Below are 22,929 nucleotides of genomic sequence, written 5' to 3'. Positions count from 1 at the left end.
TGCCCAGGTGGGTACAAGAGGGATGTACTGTCCTGCACTCCCTGGTGCAAACGATTTGGCAAAGTCAGAGCCAGGACTTGTCTTGAAAGGCTGGAGGAGAAGGGTCAGGCATTTTCCTTTCTTCTTGGGCACTGAGTGGTTCAAGTCTGTATCACAGTGAAGTCTGACAAGTGGGGAAGAAACCCAAACCACCTTCCCTGAAAGAGGAAGCCTCATTTGCCTGCCTGGCTCAGGCTGGAGAGGAGAGGCTCACCCAGCCAGGCACATGGGATCCACTGCTGACCACGGGGCTTCCATCGCTCGGTAGCAGACTTTGGACCATCACCCTCCAGCCAACAGTGATGCCGGAGGAAAGCAGGCGGCCAAACCAGCTCCGTCCTGGGCTCACCCCGCAGCCCTCCTCAAACACAAGTAAACATAAAGAGAAACTAAGAGGCACTAATAACGCAGACACAGGAGACTCAGGCTTGCGAGCACCAAACCTGGCTCCGGACGTCTTCCCCCAGCTGGAGAAAAGCCGAGTCCCCGTTTCAGATCTCCTGCAGGGAGTAGCCAGGGTCGCTGCGCTCCCGCTTCACCAGCGGCTCCCCCATGCTCCGGGAGTCGGTGTCCACCTCGCTGCCCAGGTCACCAACGTCATCTGCAAAGGACAGGGCTCAGCATGAGGTTGGCACTCCGAGGGGAAGAGGTTCTTCTTCCCGAGAGAGCAGGGTGGAAGAGCCTGCACCAGCCTCCCCCTCCCACAGCAACTCAGCCCCGGGTAGCAGGACTTCCCCTGAGGGACAGGAGGTACCTTTGTCCAGCAGCGTTGGGGACAGGGATGTGAGGTCACCAAACTGAAAGGAAAAGGAGGTGCAAGGTAAGTGAGGCTCGCTGGAGACCCAAGGCACCAGACCTGCAGGCTGGCCCCTATGCCCAAGCAATTCCAACGAGCAGCTGGAGCGCTCAGGAGAAGCCACAACCAGCAGCAGTGGTGAAGAACAGCAAAACCAACCACGTGTGCTGGGGAAAAGCCTGTAGCTACCATTTAAACCTCGGGGCAAACACCCCCCCCCCAACAACCCAGGGCAGGGCTGAGCTCTGGAATGAAGGAAGGAATTGTTCCATCTCCCGAGTCACATGCGAGTGATGGTGCCTTTTCTCCAGCCCTCTCCATCTGTTGGCCAACTGCTCACCCAAACCATCCCAGCTCGTCACCACTCCTGGGGCTCTACCATCACTTCACCTCTCTACAACTCTCTGTGAAGCCTTTCCATTCATGTCAGGAGAGTGCTCTGGCTTGCCAGGCCATTGTCCAACGAGAGCTGGGGATATATTGGCTCTGAAGATGCGCTGTCTCCCTCTGAAACACTAAATTGCTCTGACAATAACGCTGAAAGGTCCTGCAAAGTAGGGCAGCAGAAGGAACTGAGGAGCGCAGGGGCTCTAAAGGGAGCAATGGAAACGGAAGGATGAGATCCATTCTCTTTCGGTGGGAAGACTCAGCCCCCTCCTGGAGAATAGGAATAGTGCAAGAGTTTAACAAAGGCAAGGCAAAGAGTGCAGGATGAAAGATTCCCACAGGCAGCTTTTCCTGGGAGCCACTCTCTGCCTTTCACGTTCCTTTAGTATCAGTAAAGAGAGGGCTTTTGTTGGGAAGAGTGGGACCTCGCAGCACTGCTGACCTGGTGCAACAGCGTGGCTCTAATAGGAGGGGAAGGGGAAGCAAAAGGCACACACAGCTCATCTGTGTGGCTCACAGGAGCTCCATGGAAGGAAGAAAACAGCTGAAATGGGCTGAAAGTTGCAGGGAAGGTTACTTCTGGACCTTTCTTTGCTTGGTTTAGCTCTTGTGTTTGCTCTGGCAGCAACCCCAAAGTCGGGGTTGGTACCCCCAGGTTATGGAGAGAGGTGGGGAGATCCTTTTCCTCCAAAACCCAGCTGATGCTCAACTGCCCCAAACCCCCTCACAGCTCAGGTATTAGCCAGCCAGGATGAAGGATGCTCAAGGAGCTGAAGCCTTGTGCCAGGCACTCCAAACAAGTCGGTAAATCATTCAGCAAAGCTGGTTCTAAGAACGTGGTGAGGACACAGTGTGGTTTGTGAAGCAACCGCTTCTCTTTGAGCGCTGGTAAATTTGGGTCTGTTTCTAGGGAATAAACAATTCTCACCTCTCCCATGACGGCAATTGGCATCTCCCCCGTTGCCTGGGCAACACGATGCTCTACCAGATAAAACATGTACTCATCATAGAGCAGGCGAATGAGGTGGAAGGAGCCAAAGCTGGCAGCACTGCGCAGGGTGAGGTCCCGGATCACCATGGAGCTGGAAAAGGGCCACGAAACAAAATATTTGGGTTGTGGTTTACTCTTGCATCACAGCTGATGTGAGTTCTTGACCCTGACAATGCTCTGTTTCTACCTCTAGCCCAAGAGTAGCAAAGCACTTTATAAGAACTGAGTTGATGGAGCATCCTAGCCCCATCCTGAAAGGATACAGGAGGTAGAACTGTACCCTTCTGTACCAGGGCAGAGCAACAGTTAACCAGAGTTGCATGGAAGTAAAGAAATTGGCCTTGGCTTTTCAAGGAGCTGCTGACATGCCCTAAGCCCCATGCAGGAATGTCTCCAAAATGAGAAAGGAAACGTACCTATAGAAAGACCATTTCAACAGGAACTGCCTGGCTGCCTTGGGGAAGCTGGGACTGCCCTCATGGTGCTTCAGGACTTGAGTAACAACGTTATCCAGCCAACTTGCCCACTGGTCCAGAGAGCTCTGCTGCTGCAGGGTGAGCTTGAAATCCTGCTCCAGCTTCTGTACCATGCCTTCCTTGCACTGGCACACCCATGACGCTTGCTCCTGCTCAGAAAGAAGAGTTGAGCCACTCATGCCAAGCCTGAATGGTTGCTGCACCCCATCCCAGGAATTCAACTTCATTTCTTAGCAGACAAGAACTGTGCACGAGTTCGGAACCCTGTCTCCTCCGATTCATCCAGACTACAGCACAATATTACTGTTAGAACTACATAATGGTTGGTACCACCACTTCTTACAGAAATCCCTTAATGCCTGCTCCCCTCTTCACAGCGCAGTGGCAAACTTACCTGGAAAAGTAACATTAAACCATGAAATCGGTCATTTAATTGCTTTTTAGTATTGGAAAGATGCTGGCTACCAGCAGGGAACCTCCTTAGAGTCCCAGTCCTAGACAGTATGACACAGGCAAAGGCACCACACCTTACCTGCACGTTGGCAAAGTCGACCCGGTTGAGGTCACTGAGCATCTGGTTTATCTGCGAGGTGTTCTGCAGCACAGCCCGGGCAGCCTGGGCCAGGTGGTTCAGGGACGTGTATCTCCGTAAGGTCTGCGCGAAGGCACTCACCACCCCGACCTGCAGCACAGCCACAGGGCTCCGTGAGGAGGAGGGCTCTGTGCTCAGCTCAGGCACGCAGCGCACAGCAGCTGGGGTACCCTGCATAGCCCCACTTGTGCTGCTGTCCCAAGCATGCCCGAGCTCTTTGGCAGCATCCCGCAAACCGGCCTCTGTGCTTCTTTAAGCTAACGGGTTTTCACACTCTGCCTCCAGCAGAGACCAGCAAGGTGAGAAGAGGCTACAGGAATACATGGCTTTAAGGAGAGGGGAAGTAGGAGCCTTGGGTTCAAGTCTCTGCAATGCCATTCAGTCCATGAGGTGTCCTGTGGTTTTTAGCAGGACAAACCTCATTCCAGAGCAGGGATTTTCTTCCACAGAGCCTTTATCTTAGGATAAAGGAATGGTTCAATGGACAGAGCATCATCACCTGCTGGTACAAAGGAATTTCCCTACATGTCATAGAATGGTTTGGGTGGGAAGGGACCTTAAAGCTCACCCAGTTCCAACCCCTGCCATGGGCAGGGACACCTTCCACTGGAGCAGCTTGCTCCAAGCCCCTGTGTCCAACCTGGCCTTGAACACTGCCAGGGATGAGGCATAATTATTTTGGTTCATAACCATCCATTACACCGTGTTAACCTGGAGCACACATGGCCAAACCCAAGCAGTGATTTCCAGTCACTGGAAAACTGCAACACACAGACACTCAGCTCCTATCTCTGACCTGTATCATGCTCCTTCTGCTTACCTTGGTCTGCACAATCTCGGGGGGGAAATCACTCATGGCATTCATCAGCCACCCTTCCAAACTCTTGGCAAAATTACGGATCGCCTGGGTGAGTGTGCCTGCAAAGGAAACTGCACAGTTAGAAAGGATGCTCCACAGCATCTCTGGACACCACTTTCTACCTTAGGACTGCCGGGGAAAGCACAGCCTCTAATCTGGTTAGCTGTGATCTCCATTAGCACCAAGGAAATCAGATGAGTCCTGGATGCACCCAAAGTTTTCTTATTCTCTAATGTTGTTGCTCCAGCTTTACTTCTTTTCTCTTATTCTATCTCATTCTTTTCTCATTGATAGTCCTTCTGAGCATTCTGCAGATGTTGAAATCTGCTCTTTACAGACACCCATGTGCCCCAGCACACAGACTGGCAACAGCAGCTCAGAGGGATGTGGCTTTCCAGTACTGCCCAGCCCATCACTGATCTCCCATATGGAAGTTGACCTCAAATTCCCAGGAGGTGCAGCAGGGGACAGGACTGTCCTACCCAAAGATACTATCTCAAAGGAAGCATCTCACAAGGATTAGCTCTTGTGCATTGAGGCTATGCTTTTACCCTGACTCCAAGCCAAACTCAGGAGATGGGATATGCCATAAACCAAGTTTTAAAAGGCACGGGAATTTCCAGGGGCCGCAAAGTACCATCGACACAGAGCGATGCTGCAGGATGAGTATTGCTGTCGCCATAATATTTCAGCTTGCATTCAAAACAAACCTCTCTAAATCTGCTTTTATAATGGAAATCTTTGTGACAAGCGGTAGCCAGGCTGATGGCTGTTTGTCAGACCCAACATCCCATGATCCCGCTGCAGGATACTCACTGGGCACTGGTCTGAGCACGTCTGGGATGAGAATCTCCACCAGGGCCTGGTACAAGATGTGATCACAGCTTCTCATCCACTTGAGGATGGGCTCGTATTTGCACAGACTGATCAGCTTCTCTTTCGAGAGGGTTGCTTCATGCTCCTCACTGCGGGAGGAGGAGGAGGGAGGCAGTGTTAGCAGCAGGTTTGCGCTCAGTGTGTTCACTCTGCTTGAGTTCTAACCCATTTTCAGCAGAAGAAAAGGCAGAAGCCGTTCATGTTTTGTTCAAAAGGAAACCTCTGATTGCTTGTACAAGTCTTGTCTGACTCTGCAAGCACCTCTCTGTCCATGGGCTCTGAGCACAGTTTTCCCTCAAAGCCACATCTCCTGGTGCTTGCCCTGCCTGCCTTTGCTGCTGTCTCCATTGCCTTTCACATGCGTATGTCTTGTGTCCATGGGAATTGCACTTCAGTACAGACATTTCAGCAAGCAAAGGCTTAGCTGACTCCTCCCTACAGACCCAGCTATTTCAATCATAGAATCATAGAGCCACAGAATGGGTTGGGTTGGAAGGGACCTTAAAGCTCATCCAGTTCCAACCCCTGCCACGGGCAGGGACCCCTTCCACCGGAGCAGCTTGCTCCAAGCCCTGTGTCCAACCTGGCCTTGAGCACTGCCAGGGATGGGGCAGCCACAGCTTCTCTGGGCACCCTGTGCCAGCGCCTCAGCACCCTCACAGGGAAGAGCTTCTGCCTTATCTCCAACCTGAGCTTCCCCTGTTTCAGTCTGAACCCATCACCCCTTGTCCTATCGCTCCAGTCCCTGATGAAGGTTCCCTCTCCAGCATCCTTGTAGCCCCCTTCAGACACTGGAAGCTGCTCTGAGGTCTCCATGCAGTTTCTCTTCTCCATTTCTAAAACCTTTACACCTCTCCTCTCTGCTCTAAACCTCCTCAGCTGTAGCAGTGGCAGCAAATGTTGTTTGAGCAGCTCAGCCAGTACTGACAGCTACTACAAATGGTTTCAGTGTTTAACACCTTTGAAAGCTGAATGTTTTCAGAGGGAAAAAGAACTGATGTTTGATGAGAACAGAGTGTATTGTCTCTTGCTGAATGAGGTCAACCAAGTTGCATTATTTTCACTTTATAGATGTAGGGACACTTTTTTCGCATGATTAATGCATAAGATACTTGGTTAAACAGCAAGCAGAGAAAACCAAAGCCTTAATGCACTGCCAGCACATCAAAGAAGAGATGCTCAGATGTTATGTTGGGAGCTGGGAATTTGGAAGGGACTTTCCCCACATGTTACATTAAAAGCATGAAAGCCAAGCCTTGGACATACTATAAAGGCACTTGGAGCCTCTGCCTGAGCAGTTTTAAATGAACTCCACAGGCTAGAACAGCCCCATGCAGGAACTGGCCATCAGGTACCCGAACTTTCTGTTAAGTGGAACCATGATCTGCATTTTATTGTGCTTCCAATTTGCCACTTTGATAATATTTTGGATTTATATTTGTGTATCTGTGAAGCAGGGGGAGGGAGTGATTTACCTATAGCAGTGGTATGGAGAGGTACTAGAGCACACAGCCTTAGCAAGACAGGCTGGTTTAGACAGAGCCCTGTGGAAATGCTGCCTCCAGCATCCGAGTGAGCCTGTCTGTACCTAGCACAGCTCTCTGGGTGCTGCACTGTGCCTGGGAGATACAGCCTGAAGTAAAGGAGATTTGGAAACCATCAAACACAGCTACAGGGATTCTTTGCAGGAGCAGATCCACTGGGTAACATCTACTGAGGACAATTGTACAGATTAGCATGGGGTATTTGCTCATTACTTAAACTTTAAGGCCCATCGAGATCTGGATAGCCAGCCAATGAAGCGAGTCAGTCTCAGTGGCACTGAAACCTCAGAGCCTGAGACATCACTCCAGATGGATACCTAATGGCACAGAATCCTTACTGTCTGCTCTTAGTGACCATTCACATTCTCATCCATCCTGCATTTTGGATGAGCACGTGTTACAGGAGGTTTAAGGCACAGAGATGTACATGATCAGAGCAGATGCCTTCCTCAGGGGTCTGAACTTCGTGTGCTTGTTGTAAGAAATACTCCTGACGGCCTTTGCAATGATTCTGCTGGGAACCAAATACTTTCGAGTCCTACCAAGCACTCCAAATGCCTCACGAAGCTGAAAATACTGCAGGCATTTTTAAATGGATAAATACCACCCCAAGAAACGGAGCGCTCTGAATGAATGGAAGCGTGTACCTGGACGGCAGAGCAGTAGAGCCATCACTAGATGGTGTTTTAGGACTCCAGAAGGATTGCCACAGTTTCTCAATGTAATGAAACTGAAGATTCATGACAACATCCAAAGTCACCTAACAACAACAAAGAACAGAAGTCATTAGCCGCTCTGCCTGCATCTTGTCACGAGCATAAATCTCATGTGCTGCCATTGAGGTTAAATAATTTACAAGGAAAAGAACAGGAAATGCATGGGTTTAGCAATCAACACAGCATAAAACTTGTCACAGAATGAAAAAGGAACAGAAAGCACAATATTTAAGTTGTATTACCTAGCAAACCAAGCATTCCCTATCATATTCTGGCTTTTCCTAAGAGCAGGACATGAGATGAGCACACAAATTATTTCCCACATTGATTAATAAATCCATTTAAAACATTCCAAGTCATCACCTCGCAGTGTTGCCTGTAAAGAAGCTGCAGAGTTTTCACATCATTCATGGTCACCCCTTCTTGTAAGAGGATGCTGCCTACATCAGGGGCTGGGAACTCAGGAAAGACATGGGTTACATCTAGGGAAAAGAAAAGATTGGGAAAGATGGTGAGAGTTAGGAGCACTCAGTTACTCAGCACTCAGATGAGCACTGGGTGCTGCTGTTGTGGGTGATAATCTTTCATGTTTCAGTTGGGATGAAATAGGAGAAATAAGACTGATGATTCAGTATTCTCCCTGATTCATGTTGGTACAGGGGGCAAAAAGAGAACAAGCACAGCCCCTTCTTTCAGTGTAGAAAGGGAAATGTTTTCTTTCTCTTTGTAGTATAAGAAAGAATACACTGTCCTCTCTACCATGCTTCCCATTAGATTTTCTCACAAGCCTGCAAAATGCCTCTTTGGTATTTTGAGAGTACAATGGAACACAAAAGATGGATCAGGAGCAATTGTGTTTCAGAGCTGGCTGGGATTTGCTGTCTGCTGGAGGTGATGGAGACACACAGATCCAGACCCAGCAAAGCCAGAGAGCGCGTCTCACAAGGAGGCGGTCCACATGGATCATCTGCCCTCAGGTAGGTTATTGCAGCCATTGGAATGAAGAGTCACTCCCTGCAGCTGCCTGTCTTAGCCAGGCTCTTCAGGACCTCCACTCCTTCCATTCAATTTGGGTACAAGCAGACATTAAGAAGTCTCCTCACCTATGAACTGCTGGTGATGCTGACTTTGAGCGGCAACCGATTGCTCTGGCGTAGTGTGTGAGTTACTGTTGGAGCCACTCTCTGACATTCCATCCATCTTCTGAGCTGGTCTATACCTGAATGTAGAGCATGGTTTGGGATTCACACAGGCAGGAGCAAGCACACACGTTATTTGCAACACAGGCACGAAGACTTCTGCCTTCATCATGTAATACCTGAGCTTACATTCAAGCAGAGGAAGGGAAATGAGAACCTCCTTTTGAAAAGCCCTCCAAAGGTGGAATTAAAGGGGCTAAGAAGTTAGCCCAAGGTGACACCAAAACTAACCACAGCACCATTTAACTTGCACTTTTGCACCAAAAAAACCCCAACAACCAAACAAAACCCAAAATCTACCCAAACACAACAGAAGCCTCCAAGTCCCTTACACTGATTTGGGACAAGTAACTCCAAAGCTGAGGTCCTAAAACAGTTTGGTCACAGGGACACCATGAAAAGGGGCACATATGGTGGCATTCTCTGTAGCAGGGGGCTGCTACAAACAGCACAGGGAGATAATAGAATCATGGAATGGTTTGGGTGAGAAGGGACCTTTAAAGGCCACCTAGTGCAGACCCCCTGCAATGGGCAGGGACATCTTCCCCTACATCAGGTTGCTCACAGCCCCATCCAACCTGGCCTTGAACGCTTGCAGGGATGGAGCATCTCCCAGAATCATTGTTGGACCCTTCCATTCCTCAGTGCAGCCCGGGACTTGCAGCCCCCACTTCAGCAACACTTGGGTTTGACCTGTCCCAACAGGCTCCCTCTGCTCCCAGGCAAAGCCAAGTCCCAGGATGTGGCCTGCTGCATCCTTTGGGAAAGGACCCTTGCCTTTAGCAGTGTTGGGGCCACAGCTTGTGAGCTCCAAGCTGCTGCAGCACCTACCTTTGCTTCTGGTGGATGGGCTGCTGCCTCATTGCCATGTACTGCGTATCCTCCTGCAAACGGTTCAGCGGAGACTCCGGCTTTAGGCGGATCCCATAATAGTGATATTTGGAGTTTCCCCTGGAAGTGTTGAAATTGCTCAGTGTAAAGCAAGTTAATGGAAGGGACATCACAGCCCTGCTGTTTACTCTTCAGCTTGCTTTGACAATACACCCTGCTTCTTGTAGCACGCCTTGCTTTGCTGCCGAGCACTACGAGAACTCCTGAACCGAGGAACTAAGGGATGCCATCATCCCCTACAAAATCTCAAACCACGAGTCACAAAGTTCAGTGACAGCCACACGCAAAACCCAGGCAGGCTTCTTGCAAGGAACCCGTGGTAACCGGAGAAGAAGAGCCACGTGTTACAATACAAAGTGTTATTTAATGGAATGACAGAAAGACCTCAGGGGACGCTGCTATTTCATTAGGATTTAAGGATTTTTTTTGTCCCATCAAAATAACCTTCCATCTTTATCAAGGCTTGGAGAAAACGAGCCTGACTGAACAGCCAACTACGATAGGAAAAACGTCTTTCTGCTGCCAGCCCTTTGACAGCGACAGCAAGAGGCTTTGATGTGGCTTTGTTCTTGGAGTTGCTCATTTGGGGAGGTTTTGTGGAAACTAAAAGCTTTTTGCAAGCGAAAGAGGCTGTAATTCTTCTCCCCGGGCTGGCCAGGGAAGCTGCTGCCGTGCATCTCGGGAGAGCATCTTTCCATCACATCAGACAGATGTGTCAGCTCCAGTTTTTCCATCCAACTGGAATTTTGCACTCCCCAAGCATCTGCTTTTGGGAGGGAGAAGGGCAATTATGCAGCCATGGATACATGACGGCAGCGTGTCCAACTTGGCGTTAGCCAATCTGTCCCTAATAACAGCTGAGCTGAGTAGGAGCAGGGGAGCAGCAGGAAGGTCTCCAGAGCCCCTATTGGGGATGCTTCAAATTCATTTGCTGCGTCACCATGACATGGTCTGGAGGCACCTTAAATCCAATGATGCTTCCCATTGGAAAATCAGATAGAGAAATCTGACACAGAATTAACCCTTTCTTCCTTGCTGACTTGTCTGCTCTTTGGCACCGTACCAAAGGGGGTTGCACACACTGAGTGCTCAGGCATGAAGTACACCTTGGCCACATCTTAAGTGATTTTAAGTGCCTGCAAATTAAATGACTGCTGCATTCATCATTTCAATTAATGAATAAGCAAATCATGGCGGGCAGCTATTTCCATATTTGCTAAGGTATCCATCCCAGCCTGCAGTTTTAAGTGGGGTTTTGCTTGTTATTTTCCTTTAATCCTTGATGACATTAAAGATTTTCTCTCCTCTACAGAAATGATTTCAGATCTCTTGCACTTGAACCAATCTAAAGAAATCCAGACTCTTCTTCTGACTGCTGCCTCCACATTCCAGCTGTGGAATGCCCCGGACACATCTGGTTTTGTTCTTCTTTAGAAGCCCAAATATCTAAGCTTGAGTTTGGTTATAAAATCTTGCACAATCAGAGCAATCTGTATTTCTCCAATGTATGAGCTACTTGTATAAATTCAAAGCTGGGATAAATGCACACTCAGTTCTGCAAGCCATGCAGGTTCTTTGGATGCGCCTTGGTAGGACACATGTAACTCAGAGCAAGTATAGTTTCTTATCCTATGCTTTTGTTGTAACATCCTATGGATCTTTGATGCTTTAAAAGAAAAACCTCAGTCACAAGTTCAGCTTTGGGTATGCAAGAAACAATCCATTTCCATCTGTACAGCTTGTCTGCATCCAGAGGTGGACCCAAAGGGAGAAACCATTGCACAGCACCAGAACTTGGGGCTCTGCAGCTGATTGTCATGGGTTAAACCCAGCCAGCTACTCAGCACCATGCAGCCCCTCACTCACCCCCCCCTTCCCTTCCCCAGGTGGGATGGGGAGGAGAATGGAGAGAATGTAAACCCCATGGGTTGGGATAAAAAGTTTAATAACTAAAGCAAAATATACTGTTACTGCTACTAATGGTAAGGGAAATAATGGGGGAGAGAATATAAAACTAAAAGGGGAAAGGAAAACTAAACAAGAAATGTAAGTGATGCCCAGTACAGCTGGAATAGCCCTTTGGCTAGTTCAGCTGTCCTGTCCCTGCTTCCTCCCAGTTTCCCATGCCCCTCCTCACTGGCAGAGCATGAGACTGAAAAGTCCTTGATCAGGGTTAAGTGCTGCTGAGCACCAGCGAAACCATCCCTGTGTTATCAACGTTGTTCTCAGGCTAAAGCCAAAACACAGCACTGCACCAGCTGCTAGGAAGAAAATTAACCCTATCCCAGCTGAGCTACTTCATCTTGTTGAGACAGTAAGGGAATGAGAAGGCAGCCTAGGTTCAAATAACACATTCTTTCAACTCCTTAGGATAGGGACTTAGACCAAATTCCACTGGGTGGCTGGACAAGGCACTGTCACCGGAGACCTGGAGTGTGTCTGCCATTCACTGTATTGCCAAGCCTCTCACACTGCTGATTCCTGGTGAGGAAGCAGCTTTGCCTCACAGGAAATCACTGCCATGCCTCACAATAGCAGCTTTTTTCCCTACAAGACAATGGTTGGTTGTTTCTGTAGATCTCAGAAGACCTATGCCTGCTCAGTGATGCTTGGCAGGTCCTCAATCTGCATGAGAGGTGGTGTGGGAGGGTTGAGGTTTGTATTTAATGTGGATTCGTACCAACCTGGTTCCCAGGCGACGGGTCCTCAGCCCCATGAACACTGAGCGGATGAGCTTCCCAAAGGAAGCAGCGTTCACCGGATCCAGTTTGTGCTCCTGGCAGTGCCTCAGGTAATGGTTGTAGAGGGAGCTCCTGGGAAGGCTGACGCCTTCCGCTGTCTCGTAGTTGTCCAACAACCACTGGAGCTTTATGTGTGGGAAACATAAAGAAAGAACACATGAAAGTCTAAAGAGAGCTGGAACGGGCCTCGTCAAACAGTGGCGATGCCTAAATGTCAGGACAGCCCATCTGCCCTTTCGAGAGAGCTTCATGCTGGGCACCTCGTTTCTCTAAGTTCATTTGTATAACTGATATGCCAGTTGCATTTTGACAAAGGACCCCCAGCCCAAAGCTCATCACCCAAACAGGCTTTGCAAGAGCATCACAACCCAGTCCACCTGCCAGCAAAGTGTCCACCTTGGCTTCAGATGGATTCCTGCAGAGCCAAAATCAAGCTGTAAAACCTCCTGTTTTACATGAATAATGATGTTAAGACACTGCCTCGGAGGAATAAAGGAACCAAATATGCTGCAAAGTCTTTATCAGTGTGAAGACTGGCATGCCTCTGCAAGTGTTCCCTTACCAATAACATCAACAGTTACCAAAGCAAGCTCCAACACCTGAGGGGGTCCATCCAGTTTTCAGAATTCACTGTCTGAACTTCTCCTGACAGTTGTGCTGATGAAAGAGTGCAATGAAGCTGAATGCAAACCTCCAGCCCTGCCTGCACAGGAGGCACGGCTCACCAGACACAGCTGCGTTCCCCCATCAGTGGCAAAACAGACTTGGGTTGTGGATGCCAGAACATCGGTCACATCACTTCCTTGCAACAAGCAGTTTAACACGTGGTGTAATTAAGAACAACCCAAATCGAGAAAGCAGCAGGATTTAACCATGCACAGGGATGTGTAAGTTGCTTTGTACTTAAGTTGTCTCTACTCCTACTCCAGCATCTGGATCTTTTCTATCATTTTCTCCTGGTGAAACCAATCCATCACTCCACTTGTGTTTTACATCCACAGCTCTGAAAATACCACCTGAAATGTGAGGGGCATCTCAGACACCTCACTCCATTGAGTTATTTTCAGTTTAGGTATCTCATATCCAACACTGCTCTCCCAAAAAGCCTTTTCAGCACTTAGGAATGTATGTTCTGTGGTTCTCATTCACGTCCCCAAATCTAAACCTCTGCTACAGAAAACGAGCTGAAGCCCAAACTGTACAGTTCAAACGATTCCATTCATTGGTTGGGTTTGATCCAAAGCAACCACAAGTTCAAAAGACTGGCTCCATCAGTGTTGGTGGCCATAGAGCAGAGCAGGGGCTGCCAGAGCTGTAAGAAAAGCCTCTTGGCCATTTCCCTCTGGCCTGCTTTTCAGAGAGCTACTTGTCACCTTCCCACCTTCCTTCACTTACTCATCACCTAAGTCACTCTTTGGTGTGTTATTCCACAGGCAAAGAGCTTTCTGACCTCCAAACCCTACGGTCCTAAGGGGTTGTGTTTCCTAATGACCATGTGCTAAGAGCCATCACTGTGAGGCTCCCAAAAGCTGTTCTTTAGCCTTGAGCTTCCCCCATCCTTTCAGCCAGCACTAACAAAAGTGGACCCTGGTGTTTGTGACATGGAAGATCAGCAGGAGCTCAGTTTTAGGTGGTCCACATCTGAGCTAACTTCAGCCCATCCCCTGTACGCAAAAGATTCATGATGAAGAAGGTTCTTTTCTCCTTTTTGTTTTAACCATTTATGGAGCTGTTGGAGCAAGTCCAGAGGGGGCCATGAGGATGCTCAGGGGCTGGAGCAGCTCCCCTGTGGAGCCAGGCTGAGAACATTGGGGCTGTTCAGCCTGAAGAAGAGAAGCTGCGTGGAGACCTCAGAGCAGCTTCCAGGGTCTGAAGGGGGCTACAAGGATGCTGGAGAGGGGCTCTGCATCAGGGACTGTAGTGATAGGACAAGGGGTGATGGGATCAAACTGAAACAGGGGAAGTTCAGGTTGGAGATAAGGCAGAAGCTCTTCCCTGTGAGGGTGCTGAGGCGCTGGCACAGGGTGCCCAGAGAAGCTGTGGCTGCCCCATCCCTGGCAGTGTTCAAGGCCAGGTTGGACACAGGGGCTTGGAGCAAGCTGCTCCAGTGGAAGGGGTCCCTGCCCGTGGCAGGGGTTGGAGCTGGAGGAGCTTTAAGGTCCCTTCCAACCCAAAGCATTCTGTGATTCTCTGCTTTATCCCATGGAACACACTAAATGTGCATCACACGTTTCTTTTCTAACCCTGTTCTAATTCCAAGCTTTAAAAAAGATAGAAAAGTTGCAGGTTACGATGGGGAATTCAGACACAGGTAAAACCTTCTCATTTCAATTTGATCCTGGCCATTTTTAGTCTAATCCCAGATATTTCTAGAATATTCCCTTCATCTTGCAACCTTCTTTTGCTTTATAGTCCTTTAAACATCTCAGGGTTTCACTATATGAACTCCCACGATGGAATTAGAAATCTCTTATGAAACGCACAGAAAAGCTTAAAAAAGAAATCTGTCAGAATACAAACAATGCACAAAACCATGATTTTTGTTCTTCCTGCATTAGTAAGAACAGAGCAAGCACTTAAAATGAGAGCATTAAAGATTCTTTGCCATTTGTATCCCTTCTTCTTGCTCAGTTGTGACAACGCCGAAGATATTCTACGCTTTCATTGCTGTGCATACTATGAGCAGGCTCCAAGCAAATCACTGTGCAGCCGTGTGCTGCTGTGTTTGTTACTGGCACTGCAGGGGCACATCCCCAGTTCATGTCTGCTCTAACTTTATTTCTATCGTTTGGTTTGATTTAGAAATAAAATAAATATCTTTAGCAAACAATTTGTCTTTGATTCAAGGATGGCTCCTAAGGATGGAAAAAGTGGTACACGGGCCTATCTGAGAAAACAAAACCCCTTTGTTTTCTGCAGGTCCAGTTTTGGAGAGGTTTTCTTATGGGCACTTCTATGAAAAAAGAAGCCAATGAAGACACACATTTGTGGTTCGTATTTGAGGTGGTTTTATCTGAGACTAAAAGGACCAGGTTCTGAAGTCCTGGCTCAGTCTGGCTCCTTAAGAGGGAGCCTGGCAGTGCTCAAGGCCAGGTTGGACACAGGCGCTTGGAGCAAGCTGTTCTAGTGGAAGGTGTCCCTGCCCGTGGCAGGGGTTGGAGTTGGATGAGTTTTAAGGTCCCTTCAATCCAAACCAGGCTGGGATTCTATGATTCTCTGACCCTGGGCCACCCGCTGTGGCTGCCGAGCATCCTGAGCTCAGCGATGGGGAGAAGTGTTTTCCCCCCAGTCTTCTGCAATTAAAGTTCCATCAAAACCTATGTATTTTCTAGAGGAGTCTCTTTCCTAGACCAAATGCCTGTCAGCTCTGCTCCCGAGCCACCCACGTACATGAGCACAAGCTCTAGCATCACCTGCCATTCCCCAAGCAAGGAGATTCACCTTTCATGAGCCCATTACATTCCTCCTCCAGCCAAGGGACAATTATCCTCTTTAACAGTTTTCCTAGTTGGAACTGGATGATCTTAAGGTCCTTTCCAACCCTAACTATTCTATGATTCTCCTTTTCCACTTAAATGCTATTTGGGGGTAAGCTCTTGTCCTCAGCACTACTTAAGAACCATTCAGAAGACCAATAGTTTGATGGGGGTTTATTTTGGTGTTTTGGGGTCTTTTCTTTTATAGGAAGTGAGGAAAAAACACCTTTTTCCCTTTCCTCCTATGAGTGCCATGGCTATGGAGGAGCTGCAGGGCCTCAGGCCGGTGACAGCATCCAACAGCTTCCCTCTGTGCCGAGCTTGAGGCACTCGAGCACAAAAATTGCTGTCATTTCTCTCACATTTCTTTGCATCATCTCCAAGCTCATAATTGGCAAAGAAATAATCCTCTGACCCAGCGACTCCAGAGCCCACTTGTGAGCAGAGCCCTTTCAGCAAGACTAATAGATCGACACGATTTCATTAGAACCATCATGTGTCACTGGGGTATTAACATTAGCTTAAGCTTCCAAATTCGGTATTTCAAGTGCACTTAAATAACCTTCTCGGAGAGTTTTTGAAGCTAAATTAAGCCATCAAGTGTGGCTCCACTTCACAATCGCTGTGGTTAAACAGCATTATGTAAAAAGCACACCCCTCTTGACTGAGATACCTTTCGTTTTCCTTGTTGCGCTTGAAACAAAGATTCCTGGCACGAGCCATCTGCTGACAGGCACAAAATAAACCAGGATCTCACCAATGTTCACGTGTGCAAACTGTGACATTTCAAACGAGGGAGAGAACACTGCAAGGATGGGGCCTACAAGGATGCTGGGGAGGGACTCTTCATCGGGGTCTAGTGTGATGCATCCCTGCCCATGGCAGGGGGTTGGAACTGGATGATCTTAAGGTCCTTTCCAACCCAGACCATTCTATGATGCTATGATTCTATGAACACTGAATGAAAAACTCTGCAACCTGAAGACTAAGAGCAATCCAGTCACACCAACAGCACATTAGCATCATCTCACAACTTCCTCAGCTGGTAGCTTTTGTCAAGCTCACATTTTGCTTTCAGCTTTGACAAATTGGGTTTTTATGTGTGATCCTGACAATATCTTGTGTTGGCCACACAAGTGTTTGGAACAGGTAATGCTCTGCCTGGGTTTTGTCTTGGTTCCTTAACATAAAGAGATGGAAATCGAACCACCCCAGAGAGCAGAAAACCTTCAGGCACAGCACATGCAAAGGAACACGTGAAAAGAGCTGCAGGCTCACTGGGGCCATTCCACACACTGTGGCTGGGAGTTGGATGCTCAGGAAGCAGTTTATTTGCCTTGGGATTTGCCTTGTGCCAAACTATGAACCATGACCTGGGAAGAGACATATTAGGTTCTTTAATCTTCGAGACAAAGGTGGGGAAGATCTGATCAGAGGCTGGATCAGGCCCCAACACCATCCTGTACAGCCTGTGGTCAGATGAAATCTCTTTTCTATCTTCACTTTCTTTCCTCTATCCTTTTCCTGCTCCTTTTCAAACCTCCTTCAACAGCACACCATGACCCACTGCATCCTGCTCTGCACTGGGATGAACAAGAACTCTGCAGAGCAGCATTATCCTTGGCCAAATCTGCTGACAGGAGGCCTGGCTTGGAGCTCAATGTCAGCTTAAGAGAATCAGCCCATTGAGTTTAATGTTCCTTTTATTTCCTCGGGGTGAAAAGGGCAGGGGTTTTTGCAGGCCCTACGAATGACAACAGCTACGCCCCCAAATGCAAAGCAAAGAGAAATCTGATAGAATAAAGGAGCATCACCTTGTACGCTGTGATTTCTCAGTGCAGAACATGCTTGAGCCTAACCAAAGCACAATGAAGTCAAGGCAAACCCAGTGACTTCAACGGGACTTGAATTAGACCCTTCGAATCTCACACAAGCATGTGCTCACTGGTAAGCATTACTGCAGGGGAGCCATAAACCACGATGCAGAGGACCAGCAGAATAGTGGGAACTTCACACAAAGCAGAGGAATCGTTGGCGTAGTGAGAAGAGAGAGGTCTAGCAAATGGATTTAGCAGAGCATTGTAACAGTAACGGTCTTTCTGAGGCACAGTAAGAGGCAATAAAGGCATTCACAGGAGTAGGCTTTTGGTAGGAGCTATCTAAGGGATATCTGTGCTGATCCCCACTGAGTTATTGCTGTAGAATTACAAGTGATTTTCCAGCCATCTTTCAATTCCAGTGAAAAGAAAGAACTTCCTCAAATGTGCTTATTTAATGGCCAGCAATTTCCATTGCCAGGCAGATGAAATCAACAACCACAGGGTAGAGGCAGTTACCAGAACCCAGAGCATCTCACCAACAAACATGAACATCACAGCACTTGGGGCAGGTTCTCAGTTCTTGGGTATGGGCAGCGCAGCTGCATCACAGGCTGCTTGCTCTGAGTGGCTCGTTGCCCCTGAATATACCAAAGAGCTACAAATAATGCTCCTACCAAAGCAGGGAAAAGGTTGTAAATTCTGATTGTAACTTACATGGCTGTTGAGCAAACTGCTTTTGTGTGATGTAATCCCTTCATTTTTTTGTAGGTTTTCAATCGCCATTTCAAGCTAAAGAAAATGTGCACAGGGAAAAAAAAAACATAGGGAAAAAAAAGAAAAAGAAAGGAAATCAGATAGTTAGCAACAGCCAGATTATTATCTCTTTATTAATACTTGAATGATTAATGCTTTATATCAACAGGCTTGTGAAAAAGAGGCAGATGAGGCACAGTCTTTATGGGATGAAGCTGCAGAGACATTCCTGTACGGCATGCAACCAGCAAGGACCCCTATGAGGGTGAAGGAGCAGACCAGGGGGGCTGATCTCCCACTACTGCCCACTTATAAAAGAGCAGGCGTTTTCCTTCTCCTTTCCCCTTCATGCCTAGACCAAAACCTCACCAGGCAGATAATGCTGCAGCAGGTCAGTGGGGATGTGCTATGGAGAAGGTGCATTTTAGCCGGCCCTTCCAAGGAGAACTGGAAGCAATGACTTCAGTTATTACTTCTTAATATTCTGACAAAAAACTAATGGCACCTAACTGAGGTAGGGGCACAAGGGGTGTTGACCACAGAATGGGATGCATTAAAGCTCTTTTTGCTGCTGAAGAGAACTGCAAAGGGACTCTGGAGGAAGAAGACAGATTTCCTCTTCCAATGAAGACCGGCTGGCGCATCTTGGTGCTACTTGTGCTCGTGTCCATTACCTCAGAGCTTCACCAAGCAGAGCCCTGGTGGGGCACTCTGGCTCCTGAAGAGTCCCTGAGTCTCCTTGTTGCCTTTGCCTGGCTTCTCTTCTATGCTCAGCCTGGCCTTGGCTGCTGCCTTTGGGCCCAAAGCCTCTCCTGGACCCTTCTTGTCTTCTCCTTTCTGCTGGTGGGACTCTGGTCCCAATCTCTATCAATCTCTAGCCAACGAGATTGAGGTCCCAGAGCTCCAGTGCTGCTGAGCACAAGCTTTTTGCAGGTAAGGAAGGAAAGAAAAAAACCCAAACCAATAAAAAAAAACCCACAGAAGGGACTGCCTGCTCCTGCCAGGAAATGTTCTCAACCCCCTGTTATCTGTGATCTGTTAGTGCAGGCAGGACAATGCAACCCATCCACCAGTACAGCTTGCAGTCAGCAGCTATCTCTAGTCCTCATTTAACATGCATTCTTCTGTAGGCACAAAGCATCTCCACAATGGCCTGCCTCACGTAGTAGCCAGGTCCTGCACCCCCTTTGCACTAATTCATAGCAGGGTGAAGATAAAGGTTGAGCTAAAACCAGCCATTTACAAACCCAAGCTCTGTCAGAAAGGTGGGAGGACACAACAAACCACATCTCACTTCTGAAGAACACCCAAGCATTCCAACAAAACCCCATTCGACACCCAAAGACACAGTCTGGGCCATATCCACCTCTGAACGTGATCCTCTGCTCAAACACTTCCAGCACAGCTTCCTTGGTTTCCATCCAAAAGAGCCACCATTGTAGCACTTCTCAAGCAGTTATCATTGAGTTTAGTCTAAGACTATGTTTCAGTGGGTTGCCCATCACACCCTGGTGTACCGTGAGGAACCAAGGCCTGATTGCTGATGCAGCCTTCAGGAAATGAGTCAGTGTTAGAGGGAAACACCATTTCCTTCCTCTGTTCACAGCATGCTGCCAGTTGAGCAACACCTCTTACGCAAGCACAGCGATGCTGCCCGTCCTCTTGGCACTTCAGTAAGTGCCCCATAAGAATGGGCACTTTGCATCTGCAAGAAGCAATATTACAGGGGAAAGACTAAAAAGCTCTTAAACAGCCCTGCACGAAGGTGAGGAGCTTCGAGGACCCACTTATGGGAGGTCTGGAAGATGCTAAAGCCTAATTTAAATGAAGATTAACAGTGCCCTGTTGGCAAAGCCTGAATGGAACTGTTTCATGTGCTGTTTCAGCCCATTGAATGGAGCAGGACATCATTATTCCAGCAGATATGGAAGCCCTCTCGCTTCCCCATTCCTTGCAGCTGCCTCTCAAATAGCTAAGCCCTCACATTGCTGCCCACTTTGATATCCATCCCCTTTGCACTACACCCCAGGCCACATGCAAACAGTACATGCTACAGCTGCAGGAGCCAAGCACATTTGCTTTCTCTCCACAAAGCTCTTAATCCTGCCCAAAGTACATGTTTCCAGGACTGCAGCCTCCCCATCCTCTTTAACACCAGCCTTTCCTACCCTCTGGTTAAGCAAGACACTGCAATGAAAACTACTGCTCCTCCCCACTGATTTGGTGCAGTCATTGCTCTCCTTAAGCCTCCCACTGTCTCTCCTGCCATTAGGATGTGAAATTCAAAGCAGTTATCACGGCTCTGCTCTGTTCCCCTCCGACTCAGGTCTGTGCTGGAGGAACTGAAAGCCTCCCACAGACACATCCCCGGTTGGCTTCCATGCCCTATTTGAGCCCCTCCACAAGACCCAAAGCCATTCCGTGTTACAATTCCTTCAGAAAGCCCATTCCCACCTGCAGCCGAGTGGATTTATTCATAAAGGTCACTTCCTGAATGCTTTTGTTTTGAGGAACAGCTTTACCTGGTGCGATAGCTCCAACCTACAGCTGTTGATGGGGCACTTCTACTGGTTCATTCCGCTGGGGCTCTTTCCATTGTGCCCATCACCATGGGAATGAAAGATGATGACAAAAGACAAAACCCCCAAACCCAAAAGCCCCAAAGCCACGCGTGGTGCTGTGCAGCTCTGAGATCAGCACCTCCCAGCTCCCTTGAGCAGTAAATCCAGGGCTAGTTTTTAACTCTGACCAGTTAAAATACACACAGACACAACACTCACACAAGAAATAAGCCCCAGCTAACCCCGAGCTGGCATTTTCTCTTCCACCCAAAGCTACGGACGTTACCCCTACTCCTCCCTAAGGCAGAGCACAGTTCTCCAGCATCAAAGACAACCTTTCAAAGCACAAAGACTCAAACCCCATGTGGTCTCTATGAAAACTCAGTAGGAGGAGGAAGCACAACCAGATTTTCAGGAGAGCTCAGTAGCAACCAGCTCCTGCTTCTCTCCCTGGGTGGTGCTGTTCACGTTTTAAAGCCTGAATTACACCCCCGTTTGTGATTCTGTTTGCATTCACGTGTAGAAACACACAGAGCTCAGGAAGGGAGGGTGAGCACTGGTCCAGGAATGAGCTCCAGCCCTTCCTGGCAGATCCCAGGTAAAAGCCCTGGTAGGTTCTAGGTGCAGAAAGGCTGGTTTGGGTTACTAATTGCATCCCCCTGAGTCCCACGCAGCTGCGCAGATGTGCTTCCAGCATCCTGGCACCTCGACTGACACCATTAAAGCAAATGAGAGCTTTAAAACATTTCTGTTTGATCAGGATTATCCCTAAAATACATTTTCTGCAACGTGGCATGGGCAGAATACACAATGGTGTAGGAGATACATACAAAGACTTTTTGATCACTGTGCTTTTGGCATGATCAGCTCGACACCCCTTTCATGCTAGTTATCCACTGTGATAATAATGGATTATTCAGGTCTTTTCTTAATTAAAACCATCTATTTCTTTGTTTTGGGTCAGCCAAGCCCCACGTTTGGTTGTTATTAGAAAATGCTAATACAGACAATTCCTTGGAATTGGAAAGCCAAAACATTTTGCTTGGATGTAGAAAGGGGGAAACACAGAATCCCCAGGAATTTATCCTTACCTCCATGCTGCATCATTTCAGTGATCCACGGGGAATTTGCCAAGCCTCTGCCCACCACCACAAGAGACATTGCAAGCTCCCCTTGCTTGTGGTACACCAGTGTCTATTCGCCCCCTTGCATTTGCATGGCATGTTACACAGACATATACACAGTGCTAACTACCAAGTGGAAGTTTTACTCTCTGAAGGCTTTTCACTTCCCTTGGACTAATTCCTGGCCCCTGAGCTGCAATATCTGCAGGGCTACATACCGTTGCTGGAGAGGAGCGTGAAGTATGTGACAGAGAATGTCTAGTGTTTTCCATCCCCCCATGAATGAGATAGGCTCCCGAGCCGGAGAGGATCTGACTTCCCCCAATGTCCATGGTGATGCCCACCATGTTGTGAGAGGGAATGGCTGTAGGAGAGGAGGATGCCGCTGTAGTCACCTGAGCTCCACCTCCCTGCGGTTCGAAGTAGGATGCTGCGCTGCTGGGGGCGTAAATCTGAGCTTCCGTGTTGTAGGAGTAGGCAGCTCGTCTGTCAAAGGAACAATAGGGTCAGGAGGTGGCGAGGAGCTCCTCCATCTAACCTCATGGACAGCAGCTTCTGAAATCGGGAACACCTTTGGAGGAAGGATGGATTTGCTCCGTTGAATGTGAAACCTGGGCTGGAGGAGTCGGTCCTGGCAATGGTGATCAGTCCTCTGGCTGCCCTGGAGCAAAGGCCCGTGGCAACAGTGAGAGCAGAGCCCAGGAGTAGCTCTGCAGCCAGTGTAGGTAACGTCAGTGAGGAAGGCTGAGAGCATCCCCAAGGACAGTAGGAGGAAGAGGAAACCTTACAAACCCCCCTTCTTTCCATAGCAGTTCTGCTCTGGTTCCTAAAGCCACCCTATATCATCACACAATGGGCTGGGCAGAGGAAAATACCTGACACTTCAATGTGGCAGGATTCCCTGGAATCCGATGAGAACACCTCTTCCAAGGCCAGAGTCTGCCTGAAACTACCCCTATGCATGTAACATGGCACGAGAAACAACTGTCCCTCCTCTTCCTCCTTTTACCGTGCCAGCAGTGGAAAGAGCCTGAGGGGACCAAAGGGCTCAACCCAGCTTTGAGGGGAACAGGGCTCTGCTACTGCCA

The 22,929-nt window shown here is 48.5% G+C and overlaps 1 protein-coding gene across 6 annotated transcripts in view; it reads right to left on the bottom strand.

The window, feature by feature from the left end:
* Positions 1–442: 442 nt before the first annotated feature.
* RFX2 (regulatory factor X2) overlaps positions 443–22,929 on the bottom strand; it is a 52,339-nt gene continuing 29,852 nt past the window's right edge. For 3 of the 6 annotated variants that reach the window (XM_061466803.1, XM_061466804.1, XM_061466808.1), the window contains 14 exons: positions 22,060–22,327; positions 18,118–18,192; positions 12,051–12,232; positions 9,307–9,426; positions 8,380–8,495; positions 7,640–7,758; positions 7,208–7,320; positions 4,957–5,105; positions 4,102–4,199; positions 3,222–3,371; positions 2,630–2,838; positions 2,151–2,304; positions 794–836; positions 443–640 (listed from right to left, as the gene is read on the bottom strand). In XM_061466803.1, coding sequence (XP_061322787.1) covers positions 531–640; positions 794–836; positions 2,151–2,304; positions 2,630–2,838; positions 3,222–3,371; positions 4,102–4,199; positions 4,957–5,105; positions 7,208–7,320; positions 7,640–7,758; positions 8,380–8,495; positions 9,307–9,426; positions 12,051–12,232; positions 18,118–18,192; positions 22,060–22,327 — 1,906 coding nt within the window. In that variant the 3' untranslated portion in view covers positions 443–530. The remainder of the gene's footprint in view (positions 641–793; positions 837–2,150; positions 2,305–2,629; positions 2,839–3,221; positions 3,372–4,101; positions 4,200–4,956; positions 5,106–7,207; positions 7,321–7,639; positions 7,759–8,379; positions 8,496–9,306; positions 9,427–12,050; positions 12,233–18,117; positions 18,193–22,059; positions 22,328–22,929) is intronic. The other 3 variants (XM_061466806.1, XM_061466805.1, XM_061466807.1) reach the window with 3 other exon arrangements.

The sequence above is a fragment of the Pezoporus flaviventris genome, unplaced genomic scaffold (assembly GCF_033815535.1).
Source record: "Pezoporus flaviventris isolate CSIRO_AGI_PZ_B2104156 unplaced genomic scaffold, CSIRO_AGI_Pfla_v1 ptg000043l, whole genome shotgun sequence".
Lineage (NCBI taxonomy): Eukaryota > Metazoa > Chordata > Aves > Psittaciformes > Psittacidae > Pezoporus > Pezoporus flaviventris.
This window is presented reverse-complemented; position numbering and strand designations above follow the sequence as displayed.